The sequence below is a fragment of the Miscanthus floridulus genome, chromosome 5 (genome assembly GCF_019320115.1).
Source record: "Miscanthus floridulus cultivar M001 chromosome 5, ASM1932011v1, whole genome shotgun sequence".
NCBI lineage: Eukaryota > Viridiplantae > Streptophyta > Magnoliopsida > Poales > Poaceae > Miscanthus > Miscanthus floridulus.
The window spans coordinates 103729024-103755146 of record NC_089584.1 but is presented as its reverse complement, the minus strand read 5'-3'; the positions used below and the strand labels follow the sequence as shown (position 1 = coordinate 103755146).

Below are 26123 nucleotides of genomic sequence, written 5' to 3'. Positions count from 1 at the left end.
TTCATCATGTTATGGGGCTGCTCCTTGACCATCGCATAGTTGGCTCACCCCTGCGAGGTCACATTCTTGGAAACTTTAAGTGTGTCATGCGTGGCGTCTAGCTCACCACGTAGCATCTCTATGTTCAGCCTAGACAATGACAACAACGCTTGCACCTTGTGGTAATCCTTCAATAATTGATGGTAGTCTACATCATCTGAGTATTTGTGCTCTTCTAACGATTCTCCCACTTCAGAACCAGAGGGCTATGCAGGGACACACAGGCTCGACGGTGATAGGATGACTCTCCGACAACATTGGAGGGAAGCCCCATGATCGGAGATGGCACAGTCATGGAGAAAGCGCTGCACAATGCAAGCCAAATTCAAGCTTATATAGGATAAGGGGGAGAGCGATCGGATTGAGAATGCAAATGACTTATATCAAACTGAATGGTGCAACATGGCACGAAATCGCGGCTGACTGCCCCCATTGGTGGATGCCTCACGAGGATGCTTTCTACGCTTGACCATGGACAAAGAACTAGGCTCTAGGGCCAACGAGGCTCGGGATGTTGTCACACCCACGTTCACCTATTGGGAAAGTAGGCACATTCCAAATACTAGTTAAATTAAATAGCATGAACACATACTGGCTAGTGTGAGCATTGCTTGCATATTCTACTTAAATGAAGATAAATAACATGAACAAAGATACAGTGATGATCCACCTTCGAAGGGGGAACTGGTGGTGGGTCAGAGACCACGCCGATGAGATGTTCGTCTATCAGAGGAGGATTGCAAGTGTGGAAGGCATTCGGGGCCTCCCCATCGCCATGATCCTATGTGGACACTCCAATAGCTATCATCATCAAATCATCTACCTCCTCTAAGTGGATGGGGATGCTCGACTCGATTGTAGGGTTCGTCGTGCCCTAGAACTCCCACTGGGTGTGGCCCCTCATCTTCAAGGGGAGGACCCGATGGCTAAAGAAGGTATGGATCACCCTTAGAGCCGTCAGTCATCGATCCTTCAAATCCTCGATTGCATCCAACAATAAGCATAAATGTTGCGGTTCCGAGAGGGTTGGCAGCGTCGACCACAATTCCAGCATGTCAGGACATAGTCAGTCGTGAGAAAAAGTCAGCAGCGGTGGCCGCTCATTGTTGGGGATGTAGAGCCACCTATGCTCCTAATCTAGGTTTGCGACATAGTGGTGGTCAAGGCTCAGGTAGCGCTTCTCCAATCTAGGATGAACTTCTATCGAGGCGCCCCCATCGGACAATGGCGGTGCCAAGAGGACGCTGACAGAACCACCCAAAAAAGAAACCACCATAGATCATAATGGATAGGTATTTCTAGGAAGCCATTCCATAGCATGATGAAGACCAAGAGGAGGAGAACCCCTCTAGGGTTAAGTCATGGAGGTGGAGCCCATAGTAGTTGAGCAACCATCTCAGTAAGGGGTGCGTCGGCAGCCTGAACCCAAGAAGGTGGAAAGGGACGAAAGAGACAACCTCATTTTCCTTTGGCCTAGGCTCCACTTTGCTTCTCACTAGGACTCTCCACCCGAGCTCCTTGGTAGCCTCCGGGATCACCCCCTCTCTCACAACTAGTCAAACTTAGCCTGATCAATAGATGACCTCGTCCACTCCGCCATGGTCCTAGCAGGAGGCATCGGCGGTGTAGTAGGGTGGAAGGCAAAAGCTTTGGGATGGAATCAGAAGCTCTAGAGAGAGAAGGCAGCAGGGATAACTTTCCCTCTCATGCCCTTGTTTGTGCTGCTATAGTTTAGGGGCTGTTGACCACCCCACAACTGAGACATTTGTGTTGGTGGGTGGTGGGGCTTTGCCCCATCCCATCAATGTGATAGGCCAGGAGGCGACATCCCCTGTTGTAACAGGCTGCTGATGCCACCCATGCATGTGCACCTACATGGGAATGCAGGAGCACACCATTCGGGTAGTCAAGATTTTAGACGGCCAGACCTTGTGTGATTCTGTGAAGTATAGACAGTGCAGTCTAAACCAAGCAGTCACGATAGTCAAGGGGTAGACTGAGAACTTGCTTCAATTTCTCTTGGTTTGTAGAGGCATGCTTTAGATTATAAAAACTGAATTCTAAATAAAATTATCTTTAATGCATGGTTCTTGCAAGTTCAACAAATCTTATCAAATACACAAAAATAAGACGAGTTGGGTTCAACACAGATCAAAGAAACTCATGACTACTACTATTGATACAAATATTATGACCGAGTGCACTCCGTTAGCAAGAGTTTTACTCACAGCTCTATACTGTATAGTGTCTGACGAGATCAAATGTGCCGCATCTAGACTTTCTTGCGATTGTAGTAAAATATAAACATCTATCTGGCTGATCCATTTCAGTGGCTCCTTTCTCGACACGTATTTGTCGGAAGGTGTGCTCCTTAGAGATCATGGAGATGTGGCCTCGCCTTACCTCCTGCTATTGGCCGGCATCTGCTAGAATTTGGTTCCATCAGTCGTGTGCGTCTCCTGCTATAAAAACAGAGGAAAAACAGGGAAGCCACTACAGTTGCCTTGTAACCTTGTGAACTCATCTTTCTTGCTCGCCGCCTCCTCCCTAGGACCTCATTCTTCAAGCTTGAACCATGTCAGTGGAGAAGCGTCCAAGGGAGGAGATGATGGTGCGGGACCTAGACATGACTAGGTAGGCTCTTTGTGTGGAGAACCAGGAGGCAGAGCGACTGTTGTTGTGCCTCTCCGCTGTAGAGACAGCACTCACCACAGCCGATAGGGAGACAGCCATGGCTAAAGCCACAGCAGGTTAAGCGCAGGCATAGCTCACTGGTAAGGCATTGTCATTACTGTATCTTCTTGTTTTGTGTGGCACCACACCTTATTAATTGGTATGATTTTCTTGTTCTTGCTCTTTCAGCCATCATGGAGTAGCTGCCGATGGGGCCAAACTTCCTTGAGCATGTCCATGCTCTACTAGCGTGGATCTAGGAGGTAGTGACGCATGGCCTTCACCATGGGGATGCGTTAGCCCTGGCCACCGCCCACCTCCGCTCAGATGTGGACTTGTGTGCGATGGAGCTAGGGTTTCCGTCGGAGCTATCAATCCAAAGGGCTTCATAGGATTGTTTCCTATAGGATTTGGATCCTTCAAAATTCCTATTTCTCCTCCATTCCAAAGAAGCCATAAGTTTTTGAGTTTCTTTTGTCCATTTCTTGGGATTCCATTTTGTAGTGCTGGTGGGCCCCGAACAGATGGGGAGATCTACCCGCGTGAAAATTTGCTTTTCAGCGAAAATTAAGTTTTTGAGTTTCTTTTGTCCATTTCTTGGGATTTCATTTTGCTGTGCTGGTGGGCCCCGAACAGATGGGGAGATCTACCCACGTGAAAATTTGCTTTTTGGTGAAAATTTCGCACCACGCCAAGCAGTGCCGCCAACATGCATCGAAAATTAGATTTCTCTCTTTTGCCCTCTATGCGGAAATTAGGTTTACCATAGCATCAATTTTAGACAAGGGCATTTGTGGTACTGTGATGGCCACATAAAAGCGCAAGGAGTCGCTGTCTCCGCCTTCGCCTCCATCTCCATTCTCCAGCCACCACTGTCTCTCCTCCTGCTCCAAATCCTAGCCCTATGGCCTTCCTCTCCACTCTCCAGTCACCCTCTCTGCCACCTCCCTCCAGACCCTAGGCACCAACGGCATAGTAGCTCGACTCATCAATCTCCAATCTCTAGCCGCACCCTCTCTCATAACTTTCTAAACCCTAGCCGGAGCCAGATCCCCTTCAATTCATCGACAACAGATTAGCTGACGGTGGAAGGACCACCTCGATGATGGTATAGGCCAGATCCGGATCCCCTACTTTGGCACCTATGATGACCAGCCAGATCTAAACCCTAGCCAGAGCTGGATCTAGTACCCCATCATCAACATCGGTTGCACCAGTTCCGTGACCATGATGATAAGATGGCTATGCCAACGATGAAGCGTAGCTAGGGTAAGCGGAGGAAGAGGTACCCAAATTCCTTTTATGATGTGTGATGTATTGTAGTGGTTCAACCTGGGATATGTAGATAGCAATGAGGTTGCATATTTTCTATAGTTGAGTATAGTTGGCATGTGCTTTATTGGATTAATGACTTCTGTATAAGCTGTAGTTACTAGTTAGGCGCTTATTTGCATACTCTTGCTCTCTGTTATGTTGACATTCGCTAGAAGATTTAGTTAATAAATACCTTTGTAATCTAGATGAATAGCCACTAACTACTTTTGAATGAGAGTGGGAGGCACAAGTCACAAAGAATCATAGGAAGATGGAAGAACCAGGGGTGGTTGTTGAGGGATTTGGTAATATAGATGAAACATATTCAGATTTACAAGATGAACCAATGGCCCTTGCAGTTGAGGTGCTTATTCTACCTTATATTGAGTTCGAGCGGGAGGGGTCAGGGGGTGGAGGGGGGGTAGATAACAATGCAATGCTTTGTTGTCTGGATAGTAATGCAATTTGTACATGCTTCCTACTTAAATTTGTTTCTCTAATTTTAGCGTCTAGTTCAAAGAAGCCATAGAGGAGGCTCCACCAGAAGGACAAAAGGCAGCATTGATATCAGTCCTAGAGGAAGGCAGTCTAAGAAAGTGAAGTCAACATGACCTGGAGAGTTGACAAATGGATATGAGAAGAACAAGTAAAACCTTACAAAAGTGAAGTGCCATCAGGCTACAGGATCTCGCTCCTATGTTGTACATCTACAATCATTTGTCACTTTAGCCTTTGTATAAATAAAAACTCATGTGCACTATTAATAGAAGCAATAGTGGCAGGAGACTAAGGCCCCCTTTGGAACACAGGATCAGAAAAAACATAGAAAAAGGAAAAATACAGGAATATGATTGCAATGTATGTGAAAAACAAAGGAATAAAAAACAAAGGAATTCGCTCGATCACCGTGATGCTGTAGCGCGCCTCGCCTGACTTCGCCATGGTCGGTGATGGCCGGTGCACTACAGAGAAGCGCCGCCATGCCGTCATGGCCAGCGACGAGCACGCTTCGCCACACCTGCACTGCCACCACCTAGGTCACCCGACATGGTTTGCTTTGTAGATCACGTAGGTCCACTTGCCTCCACCAGAGGACTCACCGGCGACGAGCTGTGGTCGAACCGCGTCGATGCAGCGCCATGCCCTGTTTTTGTTTCACTGACGTGTGGGGTCGACTGACCGCGGGTCCTAGTTGACAGTGACTGTAGTGCAGTAGGCTAGTTCATTTATTCCTGTTTTTGTGTGTAACTTTGAAAATTGATAAGTTGAGCTATAGAGATCCAAAATTTGTGAACCAAATTTTGTGGTGTTCCTTAGGAAGTGTAGTATTTATGAAAAATATGATATTAGCATTTTTAGTAGAGTTTCTGGAAGATTTAAAATGAAACTTGAAAGGTGTTTTTAAATTTATGCAAACTTGTTTAATTTATATCTAAAGTTCCTGTGCTCCACAAATTATGAAATTTATGTGATGAACTGTTCTTGATAAGTATAAGCTCTGATAAAAATTTGAGGGCCATAGCATGAATAGATTTCTAGTTATAGATTTTCCTTTTATAATTAGGTGATCCTTGTGTGAATTTTTATAAATTAATTATGAATCTAATACTCATGAAATTTATTGGAGGTTGTCCTATTACCATATGGATGCTAAGAAAAATATAAAATCTGTTGCTTGACACTTTTCACTAGGGTTTCCTATTTATGCTATTTTAAGCCTTTATGTCTTGTCATTTTTGGATATGATGTTTTACCAAGTAAAATAGCACAAAACTTTTACAGTAGTCTAGGGTAGCACTAGTAAGCCACTGTAAATGTTTGACAATTTATGATGCACCTTTAGTATATGTTTATTATTTACCCTAATTATTTAATTAAATTAATAAAGGCATTTAAATAATTAGATTGTGATTAAGCATGATGTTTTCTATGGTTCTTATGATGCATAGTAACTGTTGATGTCAATGGTAAGGCTTAGAAGCCATTGATGGTGTACAAATAACTAATTATCGCTTTATCATTTAAATACAAGACTGCATGTATAGTTTTATTTGTGTGGATGGTTTCGTATGGATAATGGTCTCTGCTGTAAACTTTGTTAATAACAAAGTTATAGATAACTTACTAATCTACCTTGTGTTAAATTTTCATAGCCATAGGACTTAGGATTTTTGAGTTCTAGCTGTTACAAGTTTGCTGTCCGAAAGGTTTACCTTCTGGACAGATTTGATTGAATGATTTGTTTGCCCTACATAACTCTTGAATCATAGTGAGAGTATTAAAAGAAAGTTGTAGATAATTTTATAAGCTTTTTAGAAAGTCCAAGATCACAACATTTGGATAAGTAGAACTTTAGTTATGAGTAAAACAAGTAGCTGCTGTTTTGCGGTATAGTAAATACATTGTTGAAGTAGTTGATTAAATAATCAAGAAGAGATATGCACATACTCAGTAAAATGTGATGCACTTGTTATTACTTTAACACCATGTTGTTAAGAATACTTACAAGAATCCATTCATCATATATCACCATACTATACCTGTCAACATGAATGCATTCGTAGGACCGAGTGGAGCATTTCGGAGAGAGGGTGATGCGGCGCGGGACCTCCCTGGACGGCTGGGGTCTGAGGGAGATGCCTGGCTAGCCCTCAAGCCTCTAGTAGCTAAAGTTGGTGGATGGAGGAGACTGGACGGCCACGTGGGCCAGCGCCAACTCTCCTCCCAGTGTGACAATAAAGTCCAGGTCACCGAAATGCACATGTGCGCCCGGGACCCAGCTGGTAGCGTGGTTAGCTATCCGAGGCCTGATTTGGAACGCGCAAAGGCCCCTACCTGGCATGCCAACTGTCGGTGTTTCGAACAAACATCGGCTAGTAAATTTATAATTGCTACGCGTTAGGCCCGGATGGTGCGCTAAAGGACACAAGGTTTATACTGGTTTGGGCTGAATGTCCCTACGTCCAGTCTGTTGCTGTGTTATTAGCACCAAAAAAAGGTTTGTAGCAGGGGGTACAAACGATCGAGAGAGGAACTGGTCCCAAGTCTCTGATGGAATGGTCAAAAGGGTTGTCGAGAGCTTAGGTCGCTGCTCAGCTGTGTGTGAAGTGTTGTGTGTGTTTAACTTATGCCTCAAGAGTCGATCCCCTTAATGGGGGGCCCTACCCTCCCTTTTATAGACCAAGGGGGGAGTAGGGGTTACAGATGGGAGAAAGGAGAAAAACTAGGGCTAAGAAGCCCCTTCGAAGGTGTTGAGCCCTCCTTTTCCGCTGAGCCAGCCTTGCCGACACGGCCAGACGATGTCAGGGATTGGCATGTTCGCCGAGTGCCCGTGTCCTGGCGATGCCATGCCCTTACCGGATCAGCAAGTGGCCACGTCCCGTCCCGCCCTCTGGGCGGCGTGTCAGACAAGGGTGTTGGCCTATGGCCCTATGGGGAGCGAATGACACGGTGATAGTACGTCCATCACTGTAGATGGCGCGAGTCCCTTCCTAGACCATAGTGGTTGTCGTATGCCTATGTTAGTATCCGGCCCCGAGGGCTGATGGCGGCGCTTACAACACTGTGGGACAAAAGCGCCCGTCCCATCGTATCCAAATGGTACCTTCATATAGGCATGCAGGGCAAGGTCCTTGGTATGGCGGTTGACTCGAATGTCCTGTCGTACCCTGTGCTTGCCAGTATGAAGGTGTAGGGTGCAGTCATCGAGCGAGACGGAGCCAGCCCCTGGCCATCAGTTGGGACGGAGCCTGTCCTTAGACGTCGGGTGAGGCAGAGCCCATCCCCGGGGGTCGGGCGAGGCGGAGCTAGCCCTCGAGGGTCGGGCAAGGCAGAGCCAATCTTCCGTCGTTCGGGTAAGAAGCGTAGTGGCGTTCTTGTCTGACCGGAAGCGTCAACGTTCGATGGTTATTAGTTCCACCTCATTGGATACCCCGGTATTAGGTCCCCGGCACCTTGCAAAAGTGAAGTGCCATCAGGCTACATGATCTCGCTCCTATGTTGTACATCTACAATCATTTGGTACTCTAGCCTTTGTATAAATAAAAACTCATGTGCACTATTAATAGAAGCAATAGTGGCAAGAGACTAATGCCCCCTTTGGAATGCAGGATCAGAAAAACATAGAAAAGGGAAAAATACAGGAATATGATTGCAATGCATGTGAAAAACAAAGGAATAAAAACAGAGGAATTTTGTTAGAAGGGGTGTTTGGTTTTGTACTGAAAAACATAGGAAACCAATACAATGAAGTTTCACTGGATGTTTTTTGTTTGTTTTTCCTATGAAAGTTGAAGGATAGGAAACTTTTCTATGGTTTTCCTTCCCCCATTTCTTTCTGTGAACCCAAGGCCTCTACGGTGCTGATTGCATAGGATTACTGATTCCTACATTTTTTCTTTGAAAATCCTATGAACCTAAGGGGTCCTAATTTTGGCACCATCATTTAATTTTAAAGTTGCAATACCTGTGCATTGTGCTTATGTAATCCATATCTGTAACCTATTATTTGCTGCTTGAATTTTGTAGTATGTAATCCATATTAGTATCTGTGCGTTGTGCTTATGTAGAGGGTGTTTGGTTGAGGGCCACCGGCCGCCATGCAACAAATTGTGGCTCACCACAGGAACCAAAGCAACTGTTTGGTTTCTGACTTAAATGAGGCTACCACAGCTTTACCTCGCCACCGCCACAACTCGCCACAGCGTCGCTGTGTGGCCAAGATCCAAACAGCCCCTAATCCATATCAATATAAAACATGCGTTACTTGTTATGAACTAATCTCTTAGGTTTTCAATTAAAGTCATCTTCCACTATTTATAACCTAATGTTTACTCCTTAAATTTCATAGGAAGCTATGAAAACTATGCGAGCAGAACCTATTGTTGATGGGCATGAACCAATGACAAGTGCTGATGTTGTTCCCACGGTCCTTCGCCTCTCCCATGGCCAGGTCCACTCTCAGGTCAGCGGCGACACCTTTTTTTTGAAGAATGCTGGTATCCCGACAAGCTCCGCTAGAACAGAGACGTCGGTGGAGAGAATGCTTCAGGAATAGCTTGTTGCTGAACAGAAAAGTTCTGCTAACCTCGTCGAACAAGTGGATAAACTAAAGAGGAAGATAGAAAAGATTGAAAGGGAGTTTGAGTAGTTCAAGATACAACAATAGGAGGAGTACAATAAACTACGTGAGGATATCATGCGCTTCAGCTCTTCTTCTGGTAACTCTCAGTCGTCAACTTGTTGGCTTGATGCAGTGAACATGTATGGTTTGATGTGTGTACTCGTATGCTGGTTTGATGTGGTGAAAATATTAGCGGATTGCTGCCGATGTGTAAACAGTAATTTATTGTATTTGATTGTCATATTTGATTGTTATACTGAATAATTATGTAGACATCGTCGAATCATTATGTAGTCAAACTGTGCAGCATTGACGATCTTTAATTACTTTTATGATTAATTAATTGTTGGGCACATGGTAGAACCTAGGCAGGCCACGTGATCAAATAAAAATGCAACATGTGGACGAACCAGTGCATGCCACGTGAAATAGCCATGGCACGGCATCTCATGGGCTAATAAAAATTTGACATGTGGAAGGAAGCAGTCAATCCACGTGGCCGAATAAAAAAATGAAACTAGACGGACAGTACCGTGACACGTGGTCGAAGAAGAAATGGCCACGTGGACCAATAAATATACGACACATGGTCCAATAAAGAAATGACACGTGACCCAACCGCAACATAATACGTGTGCCAATAGAAAACATACATGTAGAATAACAGGGGCCTGACACGTGGTCCAATAAGAACCTGAAACGTGCAAGAACCAGAGATGGCCATGTTGTCCAATAATAAGGTGACACGTATCCGAACCATCTCCAATACAACCGGCTATAGCAGGTACACGTGGAAAGCATCTTCAACGGAAGCAACCACTAGCGTGGCTGCCCCCCTGCCACGCATGCTAATCGTCATAGAATTGTAAGAATGACGTGGCTTCTATGACGAACCGTTTTTCGTCATAAATTCATCATAAAACTGAAATTACGATGAATTTGGCTCCTTCAGTGACGAAAACTGATTGTCATAGAAATAAATATTCCTAGTAGTATATATTATAACATGGTTCTAGAAAAAATACAACTATGAAATAAGTAATAAGCAAAACAAAATGGAAGTGTACATGCTTTTTTGACCCTCTACCAGATTAATCCTCGCACCATCTATATGGTGTATTACTTTGCCGGGTCGCTAACTATATTCTTTTGAAATTTTACTTTGACATTACAGGCTGTCACACTGGCAGTTGTGTCATTTGGAGTCGCTGTAGCGACTGTTACCGATTTGGAGTTCAACTTTTTCGTTGCTTGTGTCGCATTAGCATGGATTGTTCCTAGTGCCGTGAACAAAATCGTTTGGTCAAGTTTGCAACAGAGTGGAAACTGGACCGCCCGTGCGTATGTTCTGTTTTTTTTCTTTCTTTGATTCAGGTTATTCATAACTTTATTCCCTTAATAAACTCAGATTATCCATTATTAAATCAGGCTGATGTGGAAGACTACTCTAGTTACGATATTTTTCTTATTGAAATTGATGCCTTTGCTGGATCCCCTGGCTTGTTGTTGTTCAATTGGAACTTCAGAAACAGCTGCACTATTATCATTTTTGCATTGTTCGGTTTCCTTCTTCAGTGGTCTGGTGCTTTGGCACTTGGGTGAGATACATCATTGCTTATTTCATTCAAATTGCCATTTCCCTATCAAGTTTTGACAAGTCATTAACTGACGAAATAGAATTGCTGATGCACAACATATAAGTCGGTAAATAATATGCGTGGCTTCTCGTTTGCTCTGTACTACGAACCAGTTTTGTCTATTGCTGATGAACAACGTTTCTGTATTGCTTCAGTGCAACGTCAGCTTTGTCTCATGTTGTGCTGGGCGAATTCAAAACCATCGTGATCATGCTCTCCGGCTACCTGATCTTCGGCTCCGACCCTGGGATCACCAGCGTCTGCGGAGCCGTGGTCGCACTCGGGCGGCATGTCGTTCTACACCTACCTGGGTCTGAAGAAAGACTCGGCGACCAGCGGCAAGAAAGCGCCGTCGAGACAGAACTCCTTCATGGGGAGACCTAAGGTCGCTGCAGACAGTGATGACGCGGATTTAGAGCAAGAGGATACTGTGTAGGTTGTGTTAGGACCGGTGGCTCGCTGGACCTAGGATCTCACCGCCGCCGGCGTTGCCCGGAGCGCGGTCACCAGGAGCTGGAGCGAGAGCCTGTAACTGAACACGCGAGTGGACACACTTTTTCCACTGCGATGCGCAGCTTCTGTTGATGCACTGATTCAATACTTAACTGGCCTTGATCCGCATTCCCCGCCACGACTCGCTGCTGCACGGTGTGCCGTTTTACTCGGTCACCCGCGCGACTTGCACGGCGAGCGCGCCATGGCGGAGATAGGCCTTAGGACGCGGTCATGACGCAGCGCATGCACATCTCTACGCTGCCCACAATTCTACGCGCTAACTAAACATGCTATTACATGATTGTAACAAACATCTAATGCACCTACATGAGTACAATGATACTGTCACGATTACAAGTATGAACATCAACAATTCACCCCCTTAATCGTGACTTAGCTTGCTGACGCCCAGCTGCTGTCGCATCTCCACGAATTTGATCCTTCCCAAGGGCTTCGTCAAGATGTCTGCTAGCTGCCTGTCAGTGCTCACATGCTCTACCTCAGCAATGCCATTCACAACACACTCTCTTATGTAATGGTATCGAGTGTCTATGTGTTTGGTTCTTTCATGATACACTGGATTTTTGCACAGCTCGAGTGCCGACTTGCTGTCCATTAGAAGCCTAAATTTCTGCAGTTTCTGACCAATCAGATCTGCAATGAGCCTACTCAACCACACCCCTTGGAAAGCTGCTGATGCTGCTGCAATATACTCAGCCTCATAGCTGGACAGTGACACAACTCGTTGTTTCTGTGAAATCCATGTCACCACATTGCCGTTCAGGAAGAACACAACTCCAGATGTGCTCTTTCTCTTCTCCAAGTCACCTGCATGATCACTGTCAGAGTAACCCAACAGTTTCAGGTTTTCAGTAGGTTTGTTCAGGTACTTGCATCCATATTCAGAAGTTCCTGCTATGTATCTGACAATCCTCTTTATAGCAACCCAATGTTCATTGGTAGGGGATTCCATGAATCAGCTAACCATGCCCACAGAATAGGCTATGTCAGGTCTAGTATTCACCAAATACCTCAGACTACCAACTATGCTTCTGAACCTGGTTATGTCTCTTGCCATATCAGGTCTGCCAGGTAGGAGTTTGCTATTCTGATCCATGGGGGTGTCTACTGGATTACAACCAGTCTTGCCACATTGCTCTACAATTTTCTCAGCATATGCTCTCTGGCAAATAGTGATTTCACCAGGTTTCTGCTTGACTTCCATTCCCAAGTAGTAACTCAACAATCCCAAGTCACTCATACTGAAAGTTCTGCTCATCTGCTGCTTGAACTCTGAGATTTTTTCACTGTCAGGTCCACAGATGACAAGATCATCTACATACACTCCAAGCAGTAGCAGTGATCTGCCACTGCCTCTTTTGTAGACTGCATGTTCTTCTTCACTTCTGTAGAACCCCAGCTTGACAAGTTCATGATCTAATTTTGCATTCCATGCTCTGGGTGCCTGTTTCAGGCCATACAGAGCCTTTTTCAGCTTCAGCACCTTCCCTGGGAATTTTGGATTTTGAAAACCTGGAGGCTGATGAACATATACTTCCTCCTGTAATTCACCATTCAAGAAAGCAGATTTGACATCCATATGATGCACTTGCCACTTCCCTTGGGCTACTAGTGCTAGTATCAGCTTCACTGTTTCCAGCCTAGCTACAGGAGCAAATACCTCCTCATAATCCACTCCATACTTTTGAGCATATCCCTTTGCTACAAGCCTTGCTTTATATTTTATTATATTCCCCTCTGGATCTCTTTTCACCTTAAAAACCCACTTCAAGCCAATTTCCTTGTGACCCTTTGGTAAATCAGCATAATACCAAGTGTCATTTTCTTTGATTGATTTCAGCTCACTACTCATTGCTTCTAACCAGCATTTCTCCTCTAGTGCTTGTTCCACTCCAGATGGCTCATCTGCTGCAAGGAAACATACACCACTATATTCATAATCTTGAATCTCATCAGTGGACCCAAACAAGTCATCAAGTGTTCTAAATCTTAGAGGTCCTCCAAATGTTTCTTCAGAGTGTGCACTAGGTGGTGTTGCCCATTGTGCAGCTGGCCCTTGATCTGATCCTGGAGCATTCTGGGGACTTGGTGTTGCAAACCCAGGTTGCATATCACCATCTGGCTCAACAGCCACACCCCCTTGATTCTCTGCAGCTTGCTCTACTACATTTCCAGCTGTTGTCGGATTTTCATCGGTCAACTCATAATTGACAACAAAGGTGTCTGTCGACTGGTGCTCACTGTTTACTACATTGGCCCAATCAAAAGGATGCTTTTCATCAAAAATCACATCTCTGCTGACAACCAGTTTCTTGGTAGCAGGATCAAAAAATCTGTAACCCTTTGTACCAGATTCATATCCTATGAAGGCCATTTTTCTTGATCTGTCAGAGAGCTTGTTTACACCTAGACCAACAATTTTCACATGAGCCAGACATCCAAAGGTCCTGAGATGATTCACCCTGGGTTTCTTGCCATGCCATGCCTCAAAGGGTGTTATATTGTTAAGGCTTTTGGTAGGTGACCTATTCAATATATAAACTACAGTACACACTGCCTCACCCCACAGCTCAGATGGAACCTGCATGGTTTTCAACATACACCTAGCCATTTCTATGACAATTTGGTTTCTTCTCTCTACCACCCCATTCTACTGAGGAGAATAAGGAGTGGTGGTGTAATGTTTGATTCCACCTTCACTACAGAAAACTGAGAACATATTGGAAGTGAACTCACCACCCCTATCTGTCCTCAGAGCCTTTAACTTGGCATCAGTCTTATTTTCAGCTCTCATTTTTATCTTCTTGAAACAGTCAAGAGCCTGATCTTTTGACTTGAGCATTTCTACCCACATGTATCTGCTATGATCATCCACTACCAACAGGAAATAGGAAGCACCCCCACTATTTTTGGAGTGATATGACCACACAAATTAGCATGAACAAGTTCTAGGCATTTTCCTGCTCTGAAGCTTGACACTTTGGGAAAAGGAGCTCTATGTTGTTTGCCAAGAACACAACCATTACAAACTTTCTCTACCCTTGTAACAGTTGGCAACCCTTCTACCATTTGCTTTGCACTAAGATCACTCAAGGCTCTGAAATTTAGGTGCCCATATCTAGGATGCCACAACCAAGATGCATCATCAGTTTGTGCTAGCAAACACACTGGGGGAACTAGACTCAACTTAGCAAGGTACAGTCTATTGCCACTTCTAGGTGCAGAGATTAACAGAGTCTGTGCCTGATCGAACACTCGCAGCCTCCCATTCTCTCCCAAATACTTGAACACCTTCTCTTCTAACTAACCTAGGCTGATTATATTACTTTTCAACTGAGGAATGTAGTAGACGTTAGTCAATACCTTATGACCGTGTTGACGGTCCTGGATCACCACGGAGCCCACACCTTGGATCTCGATGCGAGACCCGTCACCAAAGCGCACTGAGCCGCGAACACTTGCGTCGAGCTATGACAGCGCCGACCGTGTGCCCATCATGTGGTTGCTCGCGCCGGTGTCGAGCACCCAAATGTCATCAGGGACCTTCACTGGGATCACGTTCTCCATCATGTGGATGATCTGGTGCGGCGCGTGCACGATGTCGCACGTGGCCAGCATCAGAGCGCCTTGTTCATGGCCAGCAACCGCCACGTTCGCCTCTGGTTGTTGTGCCTCCTTCTTTTTCTCCTTTTTCGGCCGCTTGCAGTCCTCGGCCCAGTGGCCATAGATGCCACAGTTGCGACAACGACCTTTGCGCCGCAGCGTGCCCATGGAGGTGAGCTTGACATCGCCATTGTTGCCGCCCTGAGAGCACGCCGCCAGCACCTTGTTCTTGGTCTGGCCACCACCGCTGCCTCTGGCGCCTTCCTTGTTTGGCGCACCGCGAAGCCGGTGTTTGTTTCTCTCCAGCCAATCCTCCTCTGCCAACAGTAATTGACCGGCTTTGTCAGTCACCTGTTCGACTCCGTCATTGAGCCTCTCCTCCGCCGCACGCAGCCGGCCGACCAACTCCTCCACGGTGAGCGCCTTCATATCACAGAACATTTTGATCGAGACAACAACACTGGCAAAACGAGAAGGTACCACCCGTAAGAATTTCTTGACGACGCGGGTGTCCTCCATCGTCTCGCCCAGCGCGCGGAGGTTGCCGACGAGGTTGTTGATGCGCATGCCGAAGTCGTTGATCGACTCGCCCTCTTTGAATTTGATGTTCTCAAACTCCTGCATCAGCTTTTGGGCGTTGACGTCCTTCACTCGATCTGCACCGAGATGCATGGTCTTCACCACCTCCCATGCCTCCTTCATCGTCTGGCGCCCCCCAGCGTCTGCCACATGTCTTCCGGGACCGAGCGCATGAGTGCGCTCAGAGCCTGGCGATCATGGGCGCGCTTAGGATTGGTGCCTGGCTCGATCACGTACCAAATCTCCATGGCTTCGTAGTTGCACTGCATCAACATGGCCCACTGGGTGTAATTCGATCGCGTCAACATGGGCCACATCAACGAGTTCTCCTTCACGCCCGCCGAACTCGAGCTCGCCGGCGAGTCACTCATGGTGGATGGCGGTTGTCGTCGCGGGATGATGTGCTTCTTCCTCGCTGGCTCTCGTGGTGGGCTCACTGACCCACTATAGAACATCCACTTGGCTCTGATACCACAGTGTTAGGACCGGCGGCTCGCCGGACCTAGGATCTCACCGCCGCCGGCGTTGCCCGGAGCACGGTCACCAGGAGCTAGAGCGAGAGCCTGTAACTGAACACGCGAGAGGACACACTTTTTCCACTGCAATGCGCAGCTTCTGTTGATGCACTGATTCAATACTTAACTGGCCTTGATCCGCATTCCCCGCCACGACTCGCTGCTGCACGGTGTGCCATTTTACTCGGTCACCCGCGCGACATGCACGGCGAGCGCGCCATGGCGGAGATAGGCCTTAGGACGCGGTCATGACGCAGCGCATGCACATCTCTACGCTGCCCACAATTCTACGCGCTAACTAAACATGCTATTACATGATTGTAACAAACATCTAATGCACCTACATGAGTACAATGATACTGTCACGATTACAAGTATGGACATCAACAGGTTGCCAGGTTGGGGAAGCTGTCATCTTTTTTTTTTTTTTGGGAATCGGGGAAGCTGTCGTCTAGGTCATTTAACGCAAAGATCGACCTAAGCTCAGTTAATTTCGGTTTGTTGTAATCTGCCGGTGACCGAATCCATTTTGTACATAGAAGAAGCCAAACCTTTAAGCCTTATTGATTGTCTGATGTGTTAGTGTCAAGTAGGTTGAGAGGTAGCTGCTCCTAATTTGTAGCCTGTGAGATTCGAGTGGCGATGTACCCAAGAACACCCAAGTCATTGTTCCTTGACGTCAAGCATCAGTTACAATCAAAATCATGCAGCTCTAGAACCAGGCCTGGGCATTTGGTATTACCGAACCGACTTCGGTTCCCACGTAAATTCGGTTCCTCGGAAAATAGATATAGTTACCGATCGATTCCTTCCAAAAATCGGTACCGAGAAAATTTGGTTTCAGTATTTTCAGTTCGCTTTCGGTATTTACCGAACAGTACCGAACTGATCACAATGACATGTAATAGCAGGTTCAAAAGCTAATTTTGACATGATTTCATAGAGAATAATAGTGCAAAATACATATACGTATAAAGTTCCATAAGACTATAAGAGTGAGTACCACAAATATATAATATAATAGTCTATAATAGTACAATCAATAATATAACAGCACTTAAACTCAGCACACATTTTAGGTAAATTCGGTTCCCCGAGGTAAATAAATTCGGTTCCTGGGAATTAGGATCCAAATAGGGTACTGGAAATTTTGGTTTCGGTATTTTTGGTTCGGTTCTCGGTATATTCGGTTCAGTACTTGGTTCTCAATATTTTATGCCCAGAGGTGTCTAGAACAGGTCCTCATAAGTCATAACGGCTAATTGAAAGGCAGAGCTCATCATGAGTTCATGTAGCCCATGCCAGATTAATCGCAATATAAAAGACAAATTCATAAATTTTTGGGCTTGTACAGTAATATATGAGCACTCCAGCAAAACTTTTTGATAGTTTAAATCTGAGCTAAAGATGGGGCCAGTGACTCAAGCGGACTCAGCAAAAATGGCTCCGATTATTCAACAATTGCGTAATAACTAAATAAATAAAATAAAAAGAAAAAAAATAAGTCATAACGACCCGGAGGCCCATAAGCTCAGCGCCCAGGCCCAACTGATTTGCGTGTCAGCCTATAAAGCTCCTATTTCTATTGGCCTGGTGCAACACCCTAGGTGTTGAGCTTGTATAATTTGACTTGCATTGTATGAGCATGAGCATAGAGCATTCATATATAAGCTTTTACAATTGAAACATGTGATTGAAACATATGAAACATGCTTGTTATTTCATGTCTCCTTGTATCTATGCATATGATCAAGAGTGAATACATGTAAATGGTTTATGTGAGTCACTAAAACATATTAGCTACACTTAGGATGACTAGTGGAACAATGGTTATGAAGGTCACTTTGCATGATCAAGTCCTTAAGTGATGCTATGTGTGTTGAACTTGGAAGCTCTATGTGTAACCAATGCATGAAATGATTGTATGACCTTACAAATAGCTTAAACATGTTTAGAAGATCATTATGAACAACTTTGGTATTCATGGTTAGTGCTAAATTGGTCACTAAGTCATAGTTCAAGTATAAGTCATCATTTGAATGTAATAGGTTTGACCAAGTTTGAACTATATGATAGAGACTTTGCATGTATGTGGTCACTAAAGCAAAGTTGTAGTATTTGATATGGGGAACAACTTTTATATTTGGGTCATGAGCTAATTATGTGCATAGCTTAGTCTTTTTGAGCTCACAAAAATCATCAATTCACTGTTTTCAACACTTAGCAAAAATTTTCTAAGTCAGCTACACTGACAGTTTGATAAGCTCGACTTTAGGATGAAATAACTCGAGTTTGGTTGAGAATTAGGGAATGAGTTCTAAATAGAAATTGGAGCTGGTACATAGGTCTGCAATTCCCATTTAGGTTGTTTGCACGATGGAGCTATGGATTATCTGTTTGATCGCCGTGAAATCGCGTCGTTAGGGCTATATCGGGGCACTGATGTCTGAACCAGCTCGTTCTTCAGTGGCCGACCGGCAACAGAGCCTGGCCGCCGCGTGGAGCCGGTGGCAAGCCGCGCGTCGCCGCCGGTCTGTCCAGCCAGGCAGCGCCGGGCCCGAGCACGCCTTTATCACCCCCAGCGTCCGCCCGTCACGCCTGCGCTCACCATTTTCATTTTCTAGCCTCCTCCTTCACCGTTCGCAGCAACGCAGTAGCCACCATCGCCATCGTCGTCTTAGCCGCTCCGTCGAGCTCGCCCACGCTCACCGCCGCCACATTCTCTAATCCATTGCGCCCACAGCTCCGCCTCACCCTGCTCTACCCTTCCCACCTTGCCGCGCCCACCGCCGCACCATTAGTAAGCCGTGTTCCGCCTTGCGCCACCGCGGGTATGCCTCTACCAGAGCTCTGCCATGGCCGCCGCCGTGGCCATGCTTCGTCGGAGCGCCTCAAGCCGCCTAGGTCGCATAGATGTATTCGCTCGGTCACTGTGATGTTGTAGCGTGCCTCGCCTGACTTCACCATGGCCGGTGATGGCCGGCGCACCGCAGAGCAGCCCCGCCGTGCCGCCATGGCCAACGATGAGCATGCTCCGCCACACCTGCACTGCCACCACCTAGGTCACCCAACACAGTTTGCTCTGTAGATCACGTAGGTCCACTTGCCTCCACCGGAGGACTCGTCGGCGACGAGCTGTGGTCGAACCGCGTCGATGTAGTGCCGTGCCCTGTTTTTGTTTCACTGACGTGTGGGGTCGACTGACCGCGGGTCCTAGTTGACAGTGACTATAGTGCAGTAGGCTAGTTCATTTGTTCCTGTTTTTGTGTGCAACTTTGAAAATTGATAAGTTGAGCTATAGAGATCCAAAATTTGTGAACCAAATTTTATAGTGTTCCTTAGGAAGTGTAGTATTTATGAAAATATGATATTAGCATTTGTAGTAGAGTTTCTCGAAGATTTAAAATGAAACTTGAAAGGTGTTTTTAAATATATGCAAACTTGTTTAATTTATATCTGGAATTCCTGTGCTCTAACAATTATGAAATTTCTATGGTGATCTGTTCTTGATAAGTATAAGCTCTAGTAAAAATTTGAGGGCCATAGCATGAACAGATTTCTAGTTATAGATTTTCCTTTTATAATTAGGTGATCCTTGTGTGAATTTTTATAAATTAATTATGAATTTAATACTCATGAAATTTATTAGAGGTTGTCCTATTACCATATGGATGCTAAGAAAAATATAAAATCTGTTGCTTGACACTTTTCACTAGGGTTTCCTATTTATGCTATTTTAAGCCTTTATGCCTTGTCATTTTTGGATATGATGTTTTACCTAGTAAAATAGCATGAAACTTTTACAGTAGTCTATGGGTAGCATTAGTAAGCCACTGTAATTTTTTGAGAATTTATGATGCAACTATAGTATATGTTTATTATTTATCCTAATTATTTAATTAAATTAATAAAGGCATTTAAATAATTTGATTGTGATTAAGCATGATGTTTTCTATGGTTCTTATGATGCATAGTAACTGTTGATGTCAATGGTAAGGCTTAGAAGCCATTGATGGTGTACAAATAACTAATTATCGCTTTATCATTTAAATACAAGACTGCATGTATAGTTTTATTTGTGTGGATGGTTTCGTATGGATAATGGTCTCTGTTGTAAACTTTGTTAATAACAAAGTTATAGATAACTTACTAATCTACCTTGTGTTAAATTTTCATAGCCATAGGACTTAGGATTTTTGAGTTCTAGCTGTTACAAGTTTGCTGTCCAAAAGGTTTACCTTCTGGACAGATTTGATTGAATGATTTGTTTGCCCTACATAACTCTTGAATCATAGTGAGAGTATTAAAAGAAAGTTGTAGATAATTTTATAAGCTTTTTAGAAAGTCCAAGATCACAACATTTGGATAAGTAGAACTTTAGTTATGAGTAAAACAAGTAGCTGCTGTTTTGCGGTATAGTAAATACATTGTTGAAGTAGTTGATTAAATAATCAAGAAGAGATATGCACATACTCAGTAAAATGTGATGCACTTGTTATTACTTTAACACCATGTTGTTAAGAATACTTACAAGAATCCATTCATCATATATCACCATACTATACCTGTCAACATGAATGCATTCGTAGGACCGAGTGGAGCATTTCGGAGAGAGGGTGATGCGGCGCGGGACCTCCCTGGACGGCTGGGGTCTGAGGGAGATGCCTGGCTAGCCCTCAAGCCTCTAGTAGCTAAAGTTGGCGGATGGAGGAGACTGGACGGCCACGTGGGCCAGCGCCAACTCTCCTCCCAGTGTGACAATAAAGTCCAGGTCACCGAAATGCACATGTACGCCCGGGACCCAGCTGGTAGCGTGGTTAGCCATCCGAGGCCTGATTTGGAACGCGCAAAGGCCCCTACCTGGCATGCCAACTGTCAGTGTTTCGAACAAACATCAGCTAGTAAATTTATAATTGCTGCGCGTTAGGCCCGGATGGTGCGCTAAAGGACACAAGGTTTATACTGGTTTGGGCTGAATGTCCCTACGTCCAGTCTGTTGCTGCTTGTGTTATTAGCACCAAAAAAAGGTTTATAGTAGGGGGTAGAAACGATCAAGAGAGGGACTGGTCCTAAGTCTCTGATGAAATGGTCGAAAGGGTTCTCGAGAGCTTAGGTCGCTGCTCAGCTGTGTGTGAAGTGTTGTGTGTGTTTAACTTATGCCTCAAGAGTCGATCCCCTTAATGGGGGGCCCTGCCCTCCCTTTTATAGACCAAGGGGGGAGCATGGGTTACAGATGGGACAAAGGAGAAAAACCAGGGCCAAGAAGCCCCTTCGAAGGTGTTGAGCCCTCCTTTTCCGCTGAGCTAGCCTTACCGACACGGCCAGACGGTGTCAGGGATTGGCTTGTTTGCCGGGTGCCCGTGTCCCGGCGACGCCAAGCCCTTACCGGATCAGCAAGTGGCCACATCCCGTCCAGCCCCTCCGAGCGGCGTGTCAGACAAGGGTGTTGGCCTGTGGCCCTGTGGGGAGCGAACGGCGCGGTGATAGTACGTCTATCACTGTAGATGGCGCGAGTCCCTTCCTGGACCGTAGTAGTTGTCGTATGCCTGTGTTAGTATCCGCACCCGACGGCTGATGGCGGCGCCTACAACACTGTGGGACAAAAGTCGGTGCCTACAACACTATTTGAGCACTGTTAGGTTGGAAAGGGCTTAAAGCGCCTGTCCCATCGTATCCTGATGGTACCTTCCTATAGGCGTGCAGGGCATGGTCCTTGGTATGGCGGTTGACTCGAATGTCCTGTCGTACCCTGTGCTTCCCAGTAAGAAGGTGCAGGGTGCAGTCATCGGGCGAGGCAGAGCCAGCCCCTGGCCATCGGTCGGGACAGAGCCTGTCCTTAGACGTCGGGTGAGGCGGAGCCAGCCCTCGGGGGTCGGGCAAGGCGGAGCCAATCTTCCGTCGTTCGGGTAAGAAGCGTAGTGGCGTTCTTGTCTGACCGAAAGCATCAATGTTCGATGGTTATTAGTTGCACCTCATTGGGTACCCCGGTATTAGGTCCCCAGCACCTTGCAAAAGTGAAGTGCCATCAGGCAACATGATCTCTCTCCTATGGTGTACATCTACAATCATTTGGTACTCTAGCCTTTGTATAAATAAAAACCCATGTGCACTATTAATAGAAGCAATAGTGGCAGGAGACTAAGGCCCCCTTTGGAATGCAGGATTAGAAAAACATAGAAAAAGGAAAAATACAGGAATATGATTGCAATGCATGTGAAAAACAAAGGAATAAAAACAGAGGAATTTTGTTAGAAGGGGTGTTTGGTTTTGTACTGAAAAACATAGGAAACCAATACAATGAAGTTTCACTGGATGTTTTTTGTTTGTTTTTCCTATGAAAGTTGAAGGATAGGAAACTTTTCTATGGTTTTCCTTCCCCCATTTCTTCCTGTGAACCCAAGGCCTCTACGGTGCTGATTGCATAGGATTACTGATTCCTACAATTTTTCTTTGAAAATCCTATGAACCAAAGGGTCCTAATTTTGGCACCATCATTTAATTTTAAAGTTGCAATACCTGTGCATTGTGCTTATGTAATCCATATCTGTAACCTATTGTTTACTGCTGGAATTTTGTAGTATGTAATCCATATTAGTACCTGTGCGTTGTGCTTATGTAGAGGGTGTTTGGTTGAGGGCCACCGGCCGCCATGCCACAAATTGTGGCTCACCACAGGAACCGAAGCAACTATTTGGTTGCTGACTTAAATGAGGCTACCACAGCTTTACCTAGTAGAGAATGAGCCATAAGAGTGTGGCGGATGAAAACCCCACCACCGCCACAACTCGCCACAGTGTGGCTATGTGTGGCCAAGATCCAAACATCCCCTAATCCATATCAATATAAAACATGCGTTACTTGTTATGAACTAATCTCTTAGGTTTTCAATTAAAGTCATCTTCCAGTATCTATAACCTAATGTTTACTCCTTAAATTTCATAGGAAGCTATGGAAACTATGCGAGCAGAACCTATTGTTGATGGGCATGAACCAATGACAAGTGCTGATGTTGTTCCCACGGTCCTTTGCCTCTCCCATGGCCAGGTCCACTCCTAGGTCAGCGGCGACACCCTTTTTTTGAAGAATGCTGGTATCCCGACAAGCTCCGCTAGAACAGAGACATCGGTGGAGAGAATACTTCAGGAATAGCTTGTTGCTGGATAGAAAAGTTCTGCTAACCTCGTCGAACAAGTGGATAAACTGAAGAGGAAGATAGAAAAGATTGAAAGGGAGTTTGAGTAGTTCAAGATACAACAATAGGAGGAGTACAATAAACTACGTGAGGATGTCATGCGCTTTAGCTCTTCTTCTGGTAACTCTCAGTCAACTTGTTGGCTTAATGCAGTGAACATGTATGGTTTGATGTGTGTACTCGTATGCTGGTTTGATGTGGTACTTGAAACTATTAGCGGGTTGCTGCCGATGTGTAAACAGTAATTTATTGTATTTGATTGTCGTATTTGATTGTTATACTGAATAATTATGTAGACATCGTCGAATAATTATGTAGTCAAACTGTGCAACATTGACGATCTTTAATTTCTTTTATGATTAATTAATTGTTGGGCACGTGGTAGAACCTAGGCAGGCCACAAGATCAAATAAAAATGCAACACGTGGACGAACCAGTGCATGCCACGTGAAATAACCATGGCACGACATCTCGTGGGCTAATAAAAATTTGACATGTGGAAGGAAGCAGTCAATCCACGTGGCCGAATAAAAAATGAAACTAGACGGACAGTACCGTGACACGTGGTCGAAGAAGAAATGGCCACGTGGACCAATAAATATACGACACATGGTCCAATAAAGAAATGACACGTGACCCAACCGCAACATAATACGTGTGCCAATAGAAAACAGACATGTAGAATAACAGGGGCCTGACACGTGGTCCAATAAGAACCTGAAACATGCAAGAACCAGAGATGGCCATGTTGTCCAATAATAAGGTGACACGTATCCGAACCATCTCCAATACAACCGGCTATAGCAGGTACACGTGGAAAGCATCTTCAACGGAAGCAACCACTAGCGTGGCTGCCCCCCTGCCACGCATGCTAATCGTCATAGAATTGTAAGAATGACGTGGCTTCTATGACGAACCGTTTTTCGTCATAAATTCATCATAAAACTGAAATTACGATGAATTTGGCTCCTTCAGTGACGAAAACTGATTGTCATAGAAATAAATATTCCTAGTAGTATATATTATAACATGGTTCTAGAAAAAATACAACTATGAAATAAGTAATAAGCAAAACAAAATGGAAGTGTACATGCTTTTTTGACCCTCTACCAGATTAATCCTCGCACCATCTATATGGTGTATTACTTTGCCGGGTCGCTAACTATATTCTTTTGAAATTTTACTTTGACATTACAGGCTGTCACACTGGCAGTTGTGTCATTTGGAGTCGCTGTAGCGACTGTTACCGATTTGGAGTTCAACTTTTTCGTTGCTTGTGTCGCATTAGCATGGATTGTTCCTAGTGCCGTGAACAAAATCGTTTGGTCAAGTTTGCAACAGAGTGGAAACTGGACCGCCCGTGCGTATGTTCTGTTTTTTTTCTTTCTTTGATTCAGGTTATTCATAACTTTATTCCCTTAATAAACTCAGATTATCCATTATTAAACCAGGCTGATGTGGAAGACTACTCTAGTTACGATATTTTTCTTATTGAAATTGATGCCTTTGCTGGATCCCCTGGCTTGTTGTTGTTCAATTGGAACTTCAGAAACAGCTGCACTATTATCATTTTTGCATTGTTCGGTTTCCTTCTTCAGTGGTCTGGTGCTTTGGCACTTGGGTGAGATACATCATTGCTTATTTCATTCAAATTGCCATTTCCCTATCAAGTTTTGACAAGTCATTAACTGACGAAATAGAATTGCTGATGCACAACATATAAGTCGGTAAATAATATGCGTGGCTTCTCGTTTGCTCTGTACTACGTACCAGTTTTGTGTATTGCTGATGAACAACGTTTCTGTATTGCTTCAGTGCAACGTCAGCTTTGTCTCATGTTGTGCTGGGCGAATTCAAAACCATCGTGATCATGCTCTCCGGCTACCTGATCTTCGGCTCCGACCCTGGGATCACCGGCGTCTGCGGAGCCGTGGTCGCACTCGGCGGCATGTCCTTCTACACCTACCTGGGTCTGAAGAAAGACTCGGCGACCAGCGGCAAGAAAGCGCTGTCGAGACAGAACTCCTTCATGGGGAGACCTAAGTTCGCTGCAGACAGTGATGACGCGGATTTAGAGCAAGAGGATACTGTGTAGGTTGCCAGGTTGGGGAAGCTGTCATCTTTTTTTTTTTGGGAATCGGGGAAGCTGTCGCCTAGGTCATTTATCGCAAAGATCGACCTAAGCTCAGTTAATTTCGGTTTGTTGTAATCTGCCGGTGACCGAATCCATTTTGTACATAGAAGAAGCCAAACCTTTAAGCCTTATTGATTGTCTGATGTGTTAGTGTCAAGTAGGTTGAGAGGTAGCTGCTCCTAATTTGTAGCCTGTGAGATTCGAGTGGCGATGTACCCAAGAACACCAAAGACTACTACACAAAGCATTTTTAGAGGCGGCTGTTAACCCTTTATAGGGGCGGTTTGGCCAGCCGTCCCTACCGAACCATCTCTACAAATCATACATTTGTAGGGGCGGTTGGTGATTAAGCCACCCCTACAAATCGATTTGTAGGGGCGGCTGACATTACGAACCGCCCCTACAAATCTATTTGTAGGGGCGGCTGTAGTGCCAGCCGCCTCTATAATATCTGTTTGTAGGGACGTTTTCCCGTCAAAAAAAATTCAAATTTACAATTCAAATTCGACCAGAACTGTTTGTTTCTGCGTATTACATCCAGCGTTCGTGTTGCAGAACGCTCCGCGATCAATGTTCTGAACCGCGTTCGCGTTGCCGAACGCCCCGCGACCAACATTCCGAACGCGACTACCAGCACAATAGTATTATATAAACTATAATTACAAGTCCAATTCGTAAGAATATATACAATCTATCATTTAATATACAAATTCCATAAACATTGTTATCAACGTCCTAGAGCTAGCATTTCAGTCTCACGAAGGTGTTGGTACTGAGGATTTCTACCTAAGTCAGACTC

At 45.0% G+C, this 26123-nt stretch overlaps 1 protein-coding gene and 2 pseudogenes across 1 annotated transcript; 2 read left to right on the top strand and 1 right to left on the bottom strand.

Moving 5' to 3' along the window:
• The window catches only part of LOC136452850 (nucleotide-sugar uncharacterized transporter 2-like), a 32772-nt pseudogene extending 21551 nt beyond the window's left edge, over positions 1–11221 (top strand).
• A 3548-nt stretch (positions 11222–14769) lies between these two features.
• On the bottom strand, positions 14770–15606 carry LOC136455047 (uncharacterized). The gene has a single exon (XM_066455233.1). The coding sequence runs from the start codon at positions 15604–15606 to the stop codon at positions 14770–14772; it is 837 nt and encodes a 278-aa protein (XP_066311330.1).
• Positions 15607–15789: 183 nt separating this feature from the next.
• Positions 15790–25285, top strand: LOC136455046 (nucleotide-sugar uncharacterized transporter 2-like; annotated as a pseudogene).
• Positions 25286–26123: the final 838 nt, after the last annotated feature.